This window comes from Anolis carolinensis, chromosome 1 (genome assembly GCF_035594765.1).
Source record: "Anolis carolinensis isolate JA03-04 chromosome 1, rAnoCar3.1.pri, whole genome shotgun sequence".
Lineage (NCBI taxonomy): Eukaryota > Metazoa > Chordata > Lepidosauria > Squamata > Dactyloidae > Anolis > Anolis carolinensis.
Genome location: NC_085841.1, coordinates 130,702,488 through 130,720,462, shown reverse-complemented (window position 1 = coordinate 130,720,462; position 17,975 = coordinate 130,702,488). Strand labels below are relative to the sequence as shown.

General features: G+C 40.8%; 1 protein-coding gene across 2 annotated transcripts in view; it reads left to right on the top strand.

Annotated features, from left to right (window-relative positions):
* prim2 (DNA primase subunit 2) overlaps positions 1 to 17,975 on the top strand; it is a 97,254-nt gene that overhangs the window by 142 nt on the left and 79,137 nt on the right. Inside the window, exons 1-5 of one of the 2 annotated variants that reach the window (XM_016997035.2) lie at positions 55 to 434; positions 3,334 to 3,511; positions 4,138 to 4,241; positions 7,880 to 7,959; positions 9,657 to 9,777. In XM_016997035.2, the coding sequence (XP_016852524.2) occupies positions 3,349 to 3,511; positions 4,138 to 4,241; positions 7,880 to 7,959; positions 9,657 to 9,777 (468 nt within the window). In that variant the 5' untranslated portion in view covers positions 55 to 434; positions 3,334 to 3,348. Of the gene's footprint in view, positions 1 to 54; positions 435 to 3,333; positions 3,512 to 4,137; positions 4,242 to 7,879; positions 7,960 to 9,656; positions 9,778 to 17,975 lie in introns of those variants that run through there. The other variant, XM_062982236.1, reaches the window with a different exon arrangement.

Sequence of the window (17,975 nt, the reverse complement as noted above, 5' to 3'; positions counted from 1 at the left end):
AAGGGGAGAGGTTGCCGGGGCAACCGAGGAAAGCGAAAGGAGTCAGAAGGGGCGGGGTCAGAGCGAGGCGCTAATGGTGAAAGGAGCTACAGGCAGGAAGGGGAAGGTGTTGCTATGGCAACCGAGGAAGACGTTAAGAGGGAAGGGGTGGGACCGGAACAAGGCGCCGAGGAGGAAGCAAGCTGTCACTGGCAGAAGGAGAAGGAGGCGTTGCCGTGGTAACCCAAAGAAACCAGGCGGGAGGAAAACGAGGCTCTGCCGAGGAGTCTACGTCACGGCGAGACGTTGCCAAGGCAACTGGAGAAGCCGGCGGAAGAAGACAGAGGGAAGGGGTGGGACCAGAACGAGGGGTCGAAAAGGAAGCGAGCCTACGTCACGGTGTTGTTTTCGCGCGGGAAATTGGGATCTGATTCTCACGCGCTGAAAAAGGGGCAGTAAGTAACTTTTGGAAAATGAGGTGTGCGCCAAAAAGGGGGGGGGGAGAGAGGAGGGAGGGAGATGCTGGTTTTTGGGTTGCCTTCTTTTGGCCTTCCTTGCGTGTATGTTTTCTCGAGAGGAAGACCTCCATTGATGCCTGTGGGTAACCCTTTGCTGCTAATTGCCACTGAGTATGTAATCATTCGGGCTGCTCCTTCCTTCAGGAACTGACACAACTACATTTTATTATTATTTGATTTTTAAGATGTTCTCACCTGTTTACAATTGTTTATTATTATTATTACTATTATTATTATCCTGCCCTTTACGCCATTGAATGTTTGCCGCTATTATATGTTGTAGACCGCCCCGAGTCCTCCCGGGGAGATAGGGCGGGGTAGAAATAAAGTTTTATTATTATTGTCTTTGAAAACTACTCTTTTGGAGATATGCATCTTCAAATAACAAGGCTATTAAATGCTAATCAAGGTGATTAATTACAACATCCACACTGGCCTCCAACAGGCAAGAGTTCTTTCTCCTACCCTGGACCTTCCACAGATATATCAGCCTCCCTTGCTTAGTCTCCAATATAGTTTACAACCTCTGAGGATGACTGCCATAGATATGGGTGAAACGTCAAGAGAGAATGCTTCTGGCCATGGCCATACAGCCCAGAAAACTCACAGCAACCCAAACAACTGTTGTTCTTTGCCACATCTTTCCCTCCTTTTCCTCTTTCTCTCTGTATCACTCCTAATCCTAGCTGTGCACTGTTCCCCTCTAGACTCACAGTTATCTCCTGCAGATCAGTTATAATAATACAGTAGATTCTCACTTATCCAACATTCGCTTATCCAACATTCTGAATTATCCAACACAGTCAGCCCTTTAGTAGTCAATGTTTTTGTAGTCAATGTTTTCAATACATTGTGATGTTTTGGTACTACGTAGCATTGCTGCGTATTGAACTACTTTTTCTGTCAAATTTGTTGTTAAACATGATGTTTTGGTGCTTAATTTGTAAAATCATAACCTAATTTGATGTTTAATAGACTTTTCCTTAATCCCTCATTATCCAACATATTCGCTTATCCCGGCCCATTTATGTTGGATAAGTGAGACTCTTCTGTAATAATAATAATAAATCTTTATTTGTACCCCACCACCTTCTCCCCAAGGGACACAGGGCAGCTCACAGAAGCACTACAGTGCCATGTCTGAACCACAATACACAGTATACAAATACACAGATATAAAATACATAACATAACATAAGTATAAAAGCAACATTGTATGTAAAATCCCAGTAAAAATACAAATATTATGAAAATGTCCTAAAATGCAGTAAAACCTGCAAATAAGCTAATTAACAGCAATAACGAAGTGCAGAGTGGCACAGTTGGGTCCTTAGGTTTTTTTTTCCGTGTCAGGAGCAACTTGAGAAACTGCAAGTCGCTTCTGGTGTGAGAGAATTGGCCATCTGCAAGGACGTTGCCCAGGGAATGCCCGGATGTTTTGATGTTTTTACCATCCTTGTGGGATGCTTCTCTCATATCACCGCATGGAGCTGGAGCTGATAGAGGGAGCTTATCCGCGCTCTCCCCGGGTTGGATTTGAACTGGCAACCTTCAGGTCAGCAACTCAACCTTCAAGTCAGCAGTGCTGCCGGCTGCGGCACCAGGGGCTCCAATATTAATAGTATATGTAATGTATAATATACAATTATATTATTATATAGTATTGTATTGTACTATACTATTATACCACAATATATATAATATACTACTACTACATTATACTATTAGTATTATAAAATGTTGTACCATATCATAATGTATTACATTGCAACATTATTAATATTATAAACAATATACCAGCTCTATTGCATTACAATGTTATTATTTCTATACATATTATATTGTATATATTGAGGGGCTCCCAAGTGTTGTTGCAGGAGACATGATGGCACTGTGTCTTCCTGTCTGCCTGCTCTTCACTCTGTGGCCTCAGAGTGGAAGTTGGTTACTCTTACTCTTCCCGCCTCTCTGTTAATGTTGACTTGTTAAATAAGAAGCAAGGATCTGACATGGATGTTACTGACTTCAGTGTTCTTATTTTCGTAGCCATGGCAGTTATTCTTCCAGTTTGGTTGATCTAAAACCCTGAAAATAAGAATAATAACAATTAAGATTCTCAGCTAGAAAAAGACATTTAATATGCATGTTGAGATTAAAAAAGCAGAGGAGATTTACCTACCCTAAGTGTCCCAGTGGCATCAGATCGTGTCTGATCTTCAAAGCTAAGCAGGGTCAGCCTGCTGGGATGCTGCTAATGAATAGCAGGTGTTGTATGCTGTATTTTAGAGTCACGAACTAACAAAACCATTGCTGAATATTTCTTGCCTCTTGGGGTTGTGGCTATGTTTGTGGATATATCCAATATGAGGTTGGCATAATCTGACAGGCTCTGCAGTTCGGGCTCTTCTGGTTCAGTAGAACTAGGATGTGTTGACATTTTAAAATGACAGCAGTTGTGGTGTTTTTGCTTACCAAAATTAATGGAAGGGAATTAACTCCAGCAGCTCTTGGGCTTCCACACAGCCATATAATATAGAATATCAAGGCAGATAATCCACAATATCTGCTTTGACCTAGATTATCTGAATTCACACTGCCATATAATCCAGTTCAATGTGGATTTTGTACAGCTGTGTGGAAGGGGCCATAGTTTGGAGGACGTATGTATGCTTGTTGTTTTAAGAACACTTAAAAATGAACTTTGAGTATGTAGTAATTTCTATTCTAAAGAAAGTTTGTAATTTCATATACTTTTGGAAATGCGGGTGTTGAAATATTAAAGTCCAGTGGCCAGCCATTTTTTAATGTACTAATCTCTTACCATGACATTTCACAGGAATTTTGGGTGAAAATGCAGTTTAATACGAACAGGAGAAATAAAGTGCCGAGATATAAGGTGTCAAGGCTGGGAGATAAAGAAGAATATCCATTCAGTCTTCAATTCTATCTTACGCCGCCAATTGAAAATATTTCCCTCATAGAATTTGAAAGTTTTGCAGTTGACAGGCTCAAATGTAAGTACTAAAGCAGAACAAAATTATACTTGTTTCATTTTACATGACTCTCCAGAATTATATTTCTGTAAAACTGTTTTATGGCATGTTATTTATATATAGTAGAATCTCACCTATCCAAGATAAACGGGCCGGCAGAACATTGGATAAGTGAAAATCTTTGATAATAAGGAGGGATTAAGAAAAAAGCCTATTAAACATAAAATTATGTTATGATTTTACAAATTAATCACCAAAATTTCATGTTTTACAAGAAATTGACAGAAAAAGCAGTTCAATACACAGTAATGTTATCTAGTAATTACTGTATTTACGAATTTAGCACCAAAACATTGCAACATTTACTACAAAAACAATGACTACTAAAAGGCAGACTGCCTTGGATAATACAGAACCTTGGATAAGTGAAGCTTGGATAAGTGAGACTCTACTGTACTCAGTATTTCCATGGTTAACAAGTTAATTCACATGGCTACTGTTACCTACTGTGTGGAATTATTGTGTTCTCTTTTCTCATTGTTATAGTCTGTTCATTCTAAAGAATATGCATTTTCAGATAACTGACAGATTGTGGGATTGACACTGTCTGTTTTTGTTTTTTTTGTTTTTTGTTTTTGTTTTTGCAGTACTCAAAGTAGTTGAAAACCTGGGGGTGAGTATGATCAAAGGTACAGCTCTATACAACCAAAAGCTGGAAGCAGAGCTTAAGACTCTCCAGTTTCCATACCATGTAAGTGGAAATGAATAAAGTGTCCCTGCAATTCTTTAGAAATGTGTACTCACTGTATTACCTGAGATAGATCTGCATAAAAATACCTCAAGAGATTGGGTATTGCTGACCGATTATGAAATGGTTGCGTGTTGGTAATTATATTGGACTCCATATCATGAGGTTCACAGTAAACCTGTTCCCCTTGCTTCTGGAAAATGTTGATATTGTCAGCAATAGTGTTGCTTAGCCTGCTGTTGTTTATATAACAGATGAGGGCCAAACACTTGTATAGATCAGCGGTTCCCCAAACTGTGTTCCACATTGTAGGGGTTCTGTGAAAATTGTTTTAAATTTTTAAAAAATCTTTTTTAAAAGTTTGTACCAGAGCATGAAGATCTTTTTGAAATTCAATGTACTTCTGCTTTAAAATAAAATTTTAATCTGTGCCACTGAATAATTGGACTGATAGACATATAGCTTTCAGTAGCCAGAAAGTCTATCTGAGAAATGCTCCCCTTCATGTCTACCTATCTATGCGAATTAGGCTTTTCAGCTTATGCTTATTCAAATAACAAATTTAGGAGTAACCTGGATGCCACCCTGGATTTACATGTTCAGCTGTCAAACATAACACTTAATTTCAAAACTATTTTAAATACCAAAAATTGGAAAAAAAAATTCATCACTTTAGGTTTGAATCCAAAATTTTCCTGTACCAAAATAAATATTTGTGATTATATCCAATATTATCTTGCACCAAAGTAAATGTTTGTAATTATATTAAAATGTTTTATCTTTATTTCTAAACCTACTACATTATGTGAAACACTTAGGCAATAGGAGTAGATGAAAGGAAGAAGAACTTTGTGGGTTCGTAATGCTTAGGGACAGAGTTAGGGTTCCATGGAAGAAAAAGTCTTCTGAAGGGTTCGAAAGGTTTGGGGGTCGCTGGTGTAGATTACCGTAAACCCATGGAAAGATCCTGGGTGAGGTAATGCTTCCTTTAAAAGGTCTGATCTCTGTGTTGGGAATGGCTCCAGGCCCATCTCTGTTTATGAATGCATCAGTAGCTGATATGACTTAAAAGTGCTTTTGCACAGCTAATATTGATGTAGTGACATCATCCCACCACTTTCAGAAGCAAAGTTGATTGGGATTTGAGACAGAGTCATTTCTGTTGCAGCACCATGCTCTAGAACTTCTTTCCTGGAATCATTTGGCTGACCATGTCTCTTTTAAGCTTCTGGAAAGCAGACAAAAACCTTCTATTTATTTAAAATTTTATGTGGGTCGGAGTACTGTTTTCTGCAGCAGAAGGAGAAATTGTCTCAAGCAAGGTGAACCCCACAAGTTTCTGCTTTCAGTGATTCCTCCATGGGGCTTTGGGAAGAGACAGATTGTGTGAGCCTACTGTCCTTTGCCTAGTGTTGGATCTCACCTGTTATTTATTTATTTATTTATTTATTTACATCACTTTTACCCCGCCTTTCTCTCCGAGGAGACTCAAAGCGGCTTACAGTAAACAGGCAAAAATTCAATGCCTAAAAACAATGTAAAAACAACAGTTCATATAAAACAAGTACCATTACAAAATAAAATCACATTATATAAAATTTTAAGAATGTCCAAGATCAAAATCCATTCATCCAGAATCCTTGATTCTTCGTACAGGTCATGTAAAGTCCATGTTCTTATTCATTAAAAGCTTGTGTGCACAGCCATGTCTTTAAGGTTTTCCTGAAGCCTAGGAGAGTTGGTATCTGCCGTATGTTGCTGGGGAGGGTGTTCCACAGCCGAGGAGCCACCACCGAGAAGGCCCTGTCCCTCGTTCCCACCAGCCTTACCTGCGAGGCTGGTGGGACCGAGAGCAGGGCCTCCCCCGATGATCTAAGAGTTCTAGAAGGCTCATAGGGGGAAATACGTTCGGACAGGTAAGATGGGCCAGAACCATTTAGGGCTTTGTAGGTCAAAACCAGCACTTTGAATTGGGCTCGGTAGCATATCGGCAGCCAGTGGAGCTGGCTCAGCATGGGAGTAGTACGCTCCCTGTAAGCCGCTCCTGTTATTAGTCTGGCTGCCGCCCGTTGTACTAGTTGGAGCTTCCGAGCCGTCTTCAAAGGCAGCCCCACGTAGAGCGCGTTGCAGTAGTCCAAACGAGCTGTAACCAGAGCGTGGACCACCGTGGCCAAGTCAGACCTCCCAAGGAATGGGCGCAGCTGGCGCACAAGGCGGAGTTGTGCAAAGGCTCCCCTGGCCACCGCCAAGACCTGGGGCTCCAGGCTCAGCGATGAGTCCAGGAGAACCCCCAGACTGCGAACCTGTGTCTTCAAGGGGAGTGCGACCCCATCCAACACAGGCTGTAACCCTATTCCCTGTTCAGCCCTGCGACTGACCAGGAGGACCTCTGTCTTGTCTGGATTAAGTTTCAATTTGTTCGCCCTCATCCAGTCCGACACAGCGGCCAGACACCGGTTCAGGACCTGAACAGCCTCCTTAGTGACAGGTGGGAAGGAGTGACAGAGCTGGACATCATCTGCATACAGATGACACCGCACCCCGAAACTCCGGATGATCTCTCCCAGCGGCTTCATGTATATGTTAAACAACATGGTGGACAGTATTGACCCCTGCGGGACCCCACAAGTCAATGGTTGTGGAGCCGAGCAGGTGTCCCCCAATGACACCATCTGGGAACGACCCTCCAGGAAGGACCGGAGCCACTGAAGAACAGTACCCCCGAGACCCATCCCGGCAAGGCGCCCCAGAAGGATACCGTGATCGACGGTATCGAAGGCCGCTGAGAGGTCCAGCAGAACACACTCCCCCTGTCCAAGTTCCTGGCGTAGATCATCGACTAAGGCGACCAAGGCTGTCTCGGTACCATGTCCCGGCCTGAAGCCAGACTGCGCTGGATCCAGAAAATCAGTATCTACCAAGAATGCCTGGGGTTGTGCAGCCACCACACGTTCCACGACCTTGCCCAAAAAGGGGAGATTGGAAATAGGCCGATAGTTCTCCAATTGAGTGGGGTCCAGTGATGGCTTCTTCAACAGCGGTTTGATCACAGCCAATTTAAGGCTCGCTGGAACAATGCCTTCCCGAAGGGAGGCATTCACCACCACCTTCACCCACTCGGCCAATTCCCCTCTGGCTTCTCTCACCAGCCAGGATGGGCAGGGGTCTAGGATGCATGTGGTCGCCCTCACCTCTCCAAGCACCTTGTCCACGTCCTCGGGCTGAACCAATTGAAACGAATCCATCAAAATAGGACAAGCAGGTGCACTTGTTACATCCTCGGAGACTGCCGTTAATATGGTGTCAAATCCAGAGCGGATCAAAGCAACTTTGTCCGCAAAGAACTGAGCAACCGTCCGGCGGGCTGCCGAGTTGTCAGGGATCCCGTCTTGAGGGACGGGATATAACAAACCTCTGACAACTCGGAACAGCTCCGCCGGACGGTTCTTTGCGGACGCAATATTAGCTGCAAAGAAAGAGTTCTTTGCAGCGTCAGTTAAGATAAGAGCCCAGCCGTGTTCGGTTTGACCCATTCGGTTTTGAACGCCACACGCGCTCTAGTCCCCTCTTCTGTTAGATGGCATGCTACCTTAGATGCTATCTAGATTTACTCTTACTGATGCATATTCTTTTGTAATTAGGCTCTGCTCGAAAATGATTATGACAGGAGAAGAAAAGATCATATTTCCCACTTCATACTGCGACTTGCTTACTGCCAAACGTAGGTATTGTTTTCCCAGTCATTGTTCAGTTACTTTTGTATGTGGTCTTCATGCAGTTTGGTTGTAAAATTTTATTTGTCAATAATATTTGAGCACCATATTTCAGTGGATCTGGCAATATGATGGTCACAGAATTGAATCTGTTCTAGGGATTTTTAGTGGTTCAGTAGTGCCACCCTGAGGCAAACACTTGTAACATCATTCTTTGCTTTTACTACCAAATGGTTTTTACACGACTTCATAGTATAGTTATCCATCATTCATTTTGCCTGAATAAAAGAGAAAACTGCTTCTTGTCATAAATTTTGCACTTGACATTAAACAAAATGCTTCAAATTTAGAAAGTTTTTCATCCATCATTAGTTAGTCTTTATTAGTCTTTTGATACTTTTGCAGTTGAGGAAAACATTTCTGAAATTTTTTAAAGATTGTGTCCTAATTCTTTCAGTTACCAAGAGATGCAAACTCTATGGATAATGTTTGGATTAGTCATACTGTATATACTTGGGTATAAGTTGATTTCACGCATACGTGGGGGCCATGATTATGGATTTTGATATGATCTGGGAATCATATCAAAGAGGGGATTTTGTAGAGGGGGAAAGCACCAGGGCTGCCTCAGGAGGCTTACTGCTCTTGGCTTATTGTTATTATTATTATTGTTTATTTTTTATCCTGCATTTCTCCTCATAGAGACTCAAGGCGACAGACAATAATGTGACACAACACAATAGAATTTACAAATAAAACAAATACATATACACATGAATACAAAAATTAAAAAAATAATTACATATTTGTGTCATGTATACAAAAGCTAAAATGCAGTTGAAATACAACAAAAATTACATTTAAAAGATAAAAATCCATCCTAAAGCCCCACCCATTTTCCCACCCAGACATTCAAAAAGGCCAGAAACAATGCTGTACCAAGGTCAATAGAAAGAGTCCTTGTTTAGGTTCAGCGGGTTGGACTAAGCTCCCACTTTTTGCCACACTATTCATAAAATACAATAGTTTCTTTTTTATAAGAGTTAAGGTAAAGTATAGTAGTTACACTGACTGAGCAATAAGTCAATCCAGTTTTTGAGGGACGATTTTTTTGATTAAGATTGCTAGCTCAGAAAATTAGGTTAATATTTAGGTAACTGCTGCTAACAAATTAGTATTACTGTATTTATATGTAAGCTTTTTGGTAGTTTCAGACTCAAGGCAGTTTATATGAATCATAACAACCATAGTTTGAATGTTCACAGCAAATAATTAGTCTATCAAACAGTTAAAACCATATAGATAATATATACATCACTGAAGCTAAAAACAACACCAGAACTATCTAGCAAATGCCTTGACAATGTTAGTAGTACTGCTGAGGTGAAAAATGTGGTAGTTAATGACATAGTTTTAAGGCAGTTAGATGATAACTGTCAAATTACAGACAAAGCCTGAGAATAACTGAATACATAAATGCCTGTTCAAGAAGTGTGGAATTATTTGTATCTGCCTAGGATTTCTGATCAGAACTGTCTAGTTTTCTTTATGGAATGTTGTCAATCATTCATTATGAGAAAGGGACTTTGAATAGTGTTCTTGCCCATTTGTTTTTCAAAGGGCATATTTCAAAAATTATAGTGTATGTGTGTGTCTATAATTGTATGTTCACTAAATGATACATTCAATAAACTTCCTATTGCAGAGAAGAACTCAGGCGATGGTTTATTCAACAAGAATTAGATCTCTTCCGCTACAGATTCACTCAGCTGTCAGAGGAATTGACTAAAAGGTTCCTTGCGTATGTTAATTTGGCATATGATTCTGTAAGTACCTGGGTGTTGCATTGTTTTTCAGCATTTTGTTCATTTCAGAACTTTTAATAAAAAGGCACTGTAAAAATGCTTGATGCTGATATCATATCATTACCTGCTACTTTAAAAATTTGCTTCTCAGAATTTCTGTCTCATAGCATGAGTTGCAGCACTTGTTACAAGAAACGGATTTTGGTGTGGTAGGCCTAGCAAGAGTAACTTCAGCATGGTAGTTCCCAGTATAAAAGCCAGTACATCTCATTAGGTGGTATAATATAACCTACACTGTGAATAAGAAGCAGCTGGCATAGGATTAGTCAGTTACAATGTTATAAGTTAGATTAACAACCGCATAGCTTTTCCACATTTATGCTCGGGCTATCATTATCACAATCATAAATGCTACTAAAACCCACCTCTGCTGGTGGATATCATTCTGCAATGATACACAAGATGCTTTGCTTGCTCCATTTGACTTTTTCTATTTTGTAAAGGGATAGGATTATTACTAAATTTAGTCGGGCCTTTGTGCAGTTACTCACTTAAACAACATTAAAGGTGTCATATTTTTTTCTGGTGACTGTGTATCCAGTGCTTTGGTAATTTTAATATATTGAACAGTATGAATTTTGTGTACTGAGTTAGAGGAAGTTTGTGGTGGAATGTCTTTTTCTTGTAACCATGCTGGGAATGGGTTAAGATGACGTTTGTGAAGGTCAATTTGGCTGACAGAGATATTACAGTGTGGTACAAGTGAATGATGAAGGTTAACAAGATTTGTAGGCAGGTTTCTGCTCAGTTACGCTTTTGTTTCCCAAGAAAAGGTCAGCGCTCTAAGAGCAGACAACCTGATAAGCCTCTCACTGATGGTTTCAGTTTAAACCTTTTGACAATGGTATAATACATGTTTTTATGTTTAAAAATCCTTTGGGATAGAAGAAGTTGTACTGTGGCTTTTTTCTTTGAACTACAACTATCTGATATAATGTTTTGAATCTAGACATGGTCCTTTGCAATTGGTGGGCTCTTTCTACCCATGGCAAGAACTGAGATTCATGAAACCCTTGTTACTTAAGCAGAAATAAAGAAGTTGCAGTGATTTTGGGTGATTTCCCCATACCTGGTGTTTGCTTTCATTTTGTCCTGACATAAAACTCTTCAGTTTTGCTTTTGTAGTGCTTGGGACTAAGTAAAATCCTGAATAAAATCTGCATAGAGAAACTGTATTAAGAGCAGTTCTTAAGGAACCACCCAATATGAAATCTGAGGTGAGTGGCAACACTGGAAATATGTGTGCCAGCTACATATTTTTAGGTTATGAAAGCATCCTAATCTTAGCAGAAGTGAACACTGATTAGAACGGTAGTATTTCATAACCTTTAAAGGTGAAGGAAATAGCTTATTTCATAATATCTATGAGGGTCACTCCAAAAGTAATGCACACATTTTTTAAAATACTCTAAATTTTATTCTACATCTTTGCTATTATACAGTACAGGGATACATGCTTTAGAATCAAAATGTTACTTTTTCACGTAAACCCCATCCCTTTTGACAGCCTTGCGCCACCTTGGAAGTCTGACTTGTGTGCCTGCAAGGTAAAAGTCTGGATTGGCTTGTCTGAGCCACTGTTTAGCAGTTGCCAAAAGGGAATCATCATCTTCAAATCACATTCAGTGCAAGGAGTCCTTCAGCTTGCCAAATAGATGATAGTCCATCAGTGCCAGATCAGGCCTATAAGGTGGGTGTGGCAACTATGCCCATCCAAGTTTTTCAATCTCACATGGAATTTGCTGACTGACATGTGGCTGGGCGATGTCGTGCAATAGCAAAACTTCTTGTTTCTGTTGGTGTGGCGAACAACGTAGGCGAGTTTGAAGGTTTTAAAGAGTTTCCACGTATGCCTCCAAATTAATGGTGATTTTTAAAATGTATGATGTCCACTAGCAGGGCTCCTTCTGAATCCCAGAAAACAGCTGCTGTAACTGTGAAGGTACAGCTTCCAATTTTCATTTTCGTGGAAGAACTTGCATGATGCCATTCCATTTTGAACCAGAGTCTCTTTGACTCTGGTTCAAAATGGTGTAACCATGTTTAATTTCCCATCACAATTCTTGAAAGAAATTCATTTCCTTTATTCTCATACCGGGCCAAGAGTTTGCTGCATATGGTTTTTAGGGTTTCCTTGTGTGCCTCTTGTCAACTTCCCCGAGATTCACCTTGCACAGACCTTCTTCAGCTGCAACTTTTTTCAGTATTCTGCACACACCATTGCCCAGTTGGAGTGACATTTCCTTAACAGTCTCTCAGTCTTAACCACATTGTTCATGTGCTCCACATTGTCAGTTGTTTGTGCAGTGTATACTCTGCCGCTTCGTGATGTATCCTGAATATTGGCATGCCATTTTTCACTAGATAGCCTGTGCAACCAGCGACTAACAATACTGTTATTAAACAGTGTCATCTCCATACACCTTCTTCAGTCTGTTACAGATGTTCCCCACAATCTCATTCTCACAAATCAGGGACTCAATTATAGCTTCTGAAAATATCAAAAGCAGCAGCCATCTTGAAGAAGTGCTACAGCAACGGTGTATGCAAGAGCTGGTTGAATTAAATTTAAATAGAAGCAGGAAGGATTTTTGTGCCCTCAGCAAATAACAAAGTTGTAGAATAAATTGAGGATTTAAAAGAAAACGTTTTGCATTACTATTTCCAAAAGTAATGGTTGGCACCTGGGAATCTTTTAAAATAGGGACCCCCCCCCCCCAATTTGTTAATTTACAAAATATGGATAAATAATTGAAAGGAGTGCTCCAATACCATTTTGCCAAATAAGGCAACAACAGGACAGCTCCCAAACATATGTTTTAAGGAAGCAACCATTTTCCCAACAATTTTCTAATTTACATAAACCTTCCCTAGAAAGTCATTCTGGCAACCAATATATCCCAAACAATCGTTTCTGCTGTTTTAGACATATTCAGAGATCTGTAACCATGTTGGTAGCGTTGACTGCTCATTAGCCACAGTTGGAGCTTTTTTGGAATGGAGCCAACCTTTTTATAGGATCTTATCTTTCTGAAGGGGCAGGAGAAGGTCATTCATTCTTGATGAATCAAATTATAGATACCTGTCTGTGATCTTAATGTCATATTTCCTGCATGCTGAATTGTGGAAGAGCTGCATTGTTGCCATTGTGGTAGAAATATCCTGGTCACAATTCAGTATACAGTTAAGCATACATAAGGATTAATGGATATGCACTAGGACTGGGCATTTTAGAATTAGATTTGCAATAACAAGCATTCAGCAGTATAGTCACCTGAAGTATAGTACATTTTCCCAAATTTCAAACACTTGTTATTTTTGTTGTGTACTTTCAAGTTGCTTCCAACTTATGGCAACCCCAAGGTGAATCTTTCACAGGGTTTTCTTGGAATGCTTTGTTCAGAAGAGGTTTGCTGTTGCCTTTACGGGTGAGAGAGAGTGATTTTCTCAGGGTGACCCTTTGGGTTTCATGGCTGAGTAGGGGATTCAAGCCTTGGTCTCTAGAATTGTAGTCCAACATTCAAACCACTGCATCGCATGTGACAAGTATAGTATTTTATGGGAAAAAGTCCAAACAAACCTACTGATTTTTGCCAGGTCATTCTTTGTCCTGGCCAACGTTTCTTTTCTGGCAAATCATGATGCAGTGAAGCAGAAGGGATATGCTCAGATTATTATGTTCAGTCTCATTCAGAGGAAACTGAAGTTCGTTCCTTTATTGGGATGCTGGAACATTTGCTGGAGTTAAATACAATATTTTTGTATTTAACTGTAAGAACAACCACAGTCACAAAAGAACTCATAGCTTACAGAATATTTTAAAAAATTAGTATCTGAGGATTGAATTGTATGTCCTTTGCATGTGCTTGTGGCTTTCATTGAAAAAAAAAAGGAATCATAGATGCTGTATTTAACCATTTTACCACTCATTGTAGCAAAGGGACAATATGAAAGTGCAGTATGATCAAATGTTACAGTGAACCGGGTAATAGTAGTAAAAGGAAAAAAATGTGTCCTGTTGGAGGAGCTAATGCTCTGTAATTCAGTTACTGGCCTGCTGGGCTGAAAGAAAATGGGCTGGATAGCAGGAATTGGTAAAGTTTACTTTTTCCCCTGCTAGCTGTTCTTTGATTTTGTTAGGATTTTTTTTTTAAAAAAAAACACTCTTTGGGGAGATTTGTTAAACAGGATAAACAGCACTTCTTCAGTTTCCTATTTCATCAGTGAATTGTTCTGATAAAGGAAAGCAGACTCAATCACTTTTAATTGAGCAGGAAAAAGCAGTATTTGAATGCTGTTAATTCAGCGTCTCAGTGAACTGAGAGTCTTGACTTCCCAAGAAAGTAATATGAGAATAACTGGGTTTTGACAGTTGTTAATTAATTTAAAACGGAAAAGTGCCTGCTATCTTCTGTGTTTTGACTTGCCTAGCTGAAATTTAATCCTTCTCCAATTTTGAATTCCAGCAGTAAAATCGAAATTAGCTTTGATTAGAGCAGTTTTGATTTCAAGTATCAATGCCTTCAGAACAGGAGAACATAAGAAGAGCCATGCTGTATCAAACCAAAAGTCTATCTAGCCTATCATTCTGTTGTCTATCTGAAAGGAATGACAGCTCTAAGTGTTACTTTTTAAAATGATCTTAACAATATTTTGGGAACATGGCCCAAACTAAGGCTTCTTAAACGTTTTCAGCTTGCGACCCCTTTTTGCCCAAAAAGTTTTATGTGACCTTGGGTATGTAAGTAGATTAAATAAGTATACAAATCAAATTCTTTTTTTAATATTGGATAATTTTTGAATATCAGATGGTTAAATCTATGGATATGGAGGACTAATTGTACCACAGCAATAACGGTTAGGACATGCCTAACTTCCAAGTACATAAAAATCAATACAGTGGCCCTCAGTATCTGCTGGGCTTCGGTCCCAGGACACATAACAGATGCTAAATACACAAGGATACTCAAATACTATTATACAAGGGTGTAGTAAAATGATGTCACCTATATTAAATGGCAAACCCAAGGTTTGCAATAGATACATTCAAACTGGATGGTTGAATTATTGGATGCAGAGGGCCGATCCTACTGCAAGCCCCCGGTGGCGTAGTGGATTAAAGCCTTGTGACTTGAAGGTTGGGTTGCTGACCTGAAGGCTGCCAGGTTCGAATCCCACCTGGGGAGAGCATGGATGAGCTCCCTCTATCAGCTCCAGCTCCATGCGGGGACATGAAAGAAGCCTCCACAAGGATGGTAAAAACATCAAAACATCCGGGCATCCCCTGGGCAACGTCCTAGCAGATGGCCAATTCTTTCACACCAGAAGCGACTTGCGGTTTCTCAAGTTGCTCCTGACACAAAAAAAAACCCTGCAAGCCAAACTCTACAGGAAGATTAAGGTGCAATCCTTAAAATAACAAAAAACAAATCTGATTTCCTTCAAGCAAGAGGATGTAGTAGGGGAGAAAGAAAAGCAGCAAAAACCTGGAGATGCTGGCTCCTTCTCCTTTGCCTTTCCTCATCCTATGTTCTGGATACCATAATTCAAGAAAGATAGCAATATGACCAGAGAAGGGTGACCAAAATGATTAAAGATCTGGAAACCATACCTTATAAGAAATGACTAGGCTGGGTATGTTTAGCTTGGAGAAGAATGCGAGATGACAGGACATCTATCTTTAAATATTTGAACTGATGTCATGGAAAAGACTAGAATATGGATTTAAATTACAAGAAATCTAGCTTAAACACAAAAAAGCCATCTTCTCTGAGTAGAGTGACAAAAAGCGAGAACCTAGTCTACTGGGAGGTTCTACTGTGACAAGGGACAGGGAAAAGGCAGAACTGCTTAATGCCTTCTTTGCCTCGGTCTTCTCAGAAAAAGAAAGCAATCTTCAACCTCAGCAACATGAAATGGACGAAGGATTCGGGGAAATCCAACCCTAAATAGGGAGACAAGTTGTCCAGGAACATCTTGCCGCTCTAAACAAATTCAAGTCCCCAGGGCCAGATCAGCTACATCCAAGAGTATTGAAGGAACTAGCTGAGGTTATTTCAGAACCACTGACAATTATCTTCGAGAGTTCTTGGAGAACGGGAGAAGTCCCAGAAGATTGGAGGAGAGCAAATGTGGTCCCTATCTTCAAGAAGGGAAAAAAGAACTACCCAAACAATTACCGTCCGGTCAGCCTCACATCGATACCAGGCAAGATTCTGGAAAAGATCATTAAGGAAGTGGTCTGCAAACACTTAGAAACAAATGCAGACATTGCTAATAGTCAACACGGATTTACCAAAAACAAGTCATGCCAGACTAATCTGATCTCTTTTTTCGATAGAGTTACGAGTTGGGTTGATACAGGGAATGCCGTGGATGTAGCGTACCTAGATTTCAGTAAGGCCTTCAACAAAGTCCCTCACGATCTTCTGGCAAACAAACTAATAAAATGTGGGCTAGACAAAACTACGGTTAGGTGGATCTGTAATTGGCTAAGCAAACGAATCCATAGGGTGCTCACCAATGCGTCGTCTTCATCTTGGAAAGAAGTCACGAGTGGAGTGCCGCAGGGTTCTGTCCTGGGCCCGGTTCTGTTTAACATCTTTATTAACAACTTAGACGAAAGGTTAGAAGGCACGATCATCAAGTCTGCAGATGACACCAAACTGGGAGGGATAGCCAACACTCCAGAAGACAGGAGCAGAATTCAAAACGTTCTTGACAGACTAGAGAGATGGGCCAAAACTAACAAAATGAAGTTCAACAGGGATAAATGCAAGATACTTCACTTCGGCAGAAAAAATGGAATGCAAAGATACAGAATGGGGGACGCCTGGCTAGACAGCAGTACATGTGAAAAAGATCTTGGAGTCCTTGTGGACAACAAGTTAAACATGAGCCAGCAATGTGGTGTGGCTGCTAAGAAAACCAACGGGATTCTGGCCTGCATCAATAGGGGAATAGCATCTAGATCCAGGGAAGTCATGCTCCCCCTCTACTCTCCCTTAGTCAGACCACACTTGGAATACTGTGTCCAATTCTGGACACCTCAATTGAAGGGAGATGTTGACAAACTGGAATGTGTCCAGAGGAGGGCAACTAAAATGATCAAAGGTCTGGAGAACAAGCCCTATGAGGAGAGGCTTAAAGAACTGGGCATGTTTAGCCTGCAGAAGAGAAGGCTAAGAGGAGACATGATAACCATGTACAAATATGTGAGGGGAAGTCATAGGGAGGAGGGAGCAAGCTTGTTTTCTGCTGCCCTGCAGACTAGCACGCGGAACAATGGCTTCAAACTACAGGAAAGGAGATTCCACCTGAACATCAGGAAGAACTTCCTGACTGTGAGAGTTGTTCGGCAGTGGAACTCTCTTCCCCGGACTGTGGTGGAGGCTCCTTCTTTGGAGGCTTTTAAACAGAGGCTGGATGGCCATCTGTCAGGGGTGCTTTGAATGTGATTTCCTGCTTCTTGGCAGGGGGTTGGACTGGATGGCCCATGAGGTCTCTTCCAACTCTACTGTTCTATGATTCTAACCCAAAAGAAGCATTGACCCACCCGCTCTTTACCGTGGCACACTTTCTGGCCTTTTTGAATGTCTGGATGAGGAAATGGCAGCGACTAGGGGTGGCTACCCCCCTGAAGAGGCATTGGTGCTTTACCTTATTCATGGAATGGCTCTTGACTCACCAATAGTCATATCAATAATCATAATTTTGGGTCCAAAACTTGCTCTCACATTATACATGAGGCTGACCTTGTTTTACAAAAGGCTCCTGCAGTAAACCTCTAATTTAGAAACCCCACTTTTGAAGCACTGACACAAAATAACCAGGCTAATCAAAGAAATGTGGATGAATAATGGGCTATTTATTTGGCCTAACTTGTAATCCAGACTCTGGTGGGTAATCGTCAAGTAATAGGGGAGGAGCAACTAAAAGCGAGTCTACTGTTGCGGACCAGATGTCAACCCCCCCATGACAATGTCCTCTTTGCACCCTTGAAGAATTACCAGATCGTGACTGTAGACTCAACTCACATGGACTGCTACTCAGATATGATCACACAGGAAGGTCCTCCCAGGCAAGGGGGGGATCCTGGAAGATCATTTTAGTGGCGGGGGGGGGATACCTCCCCTAGCCCATATAACTTTAAAAGAGGG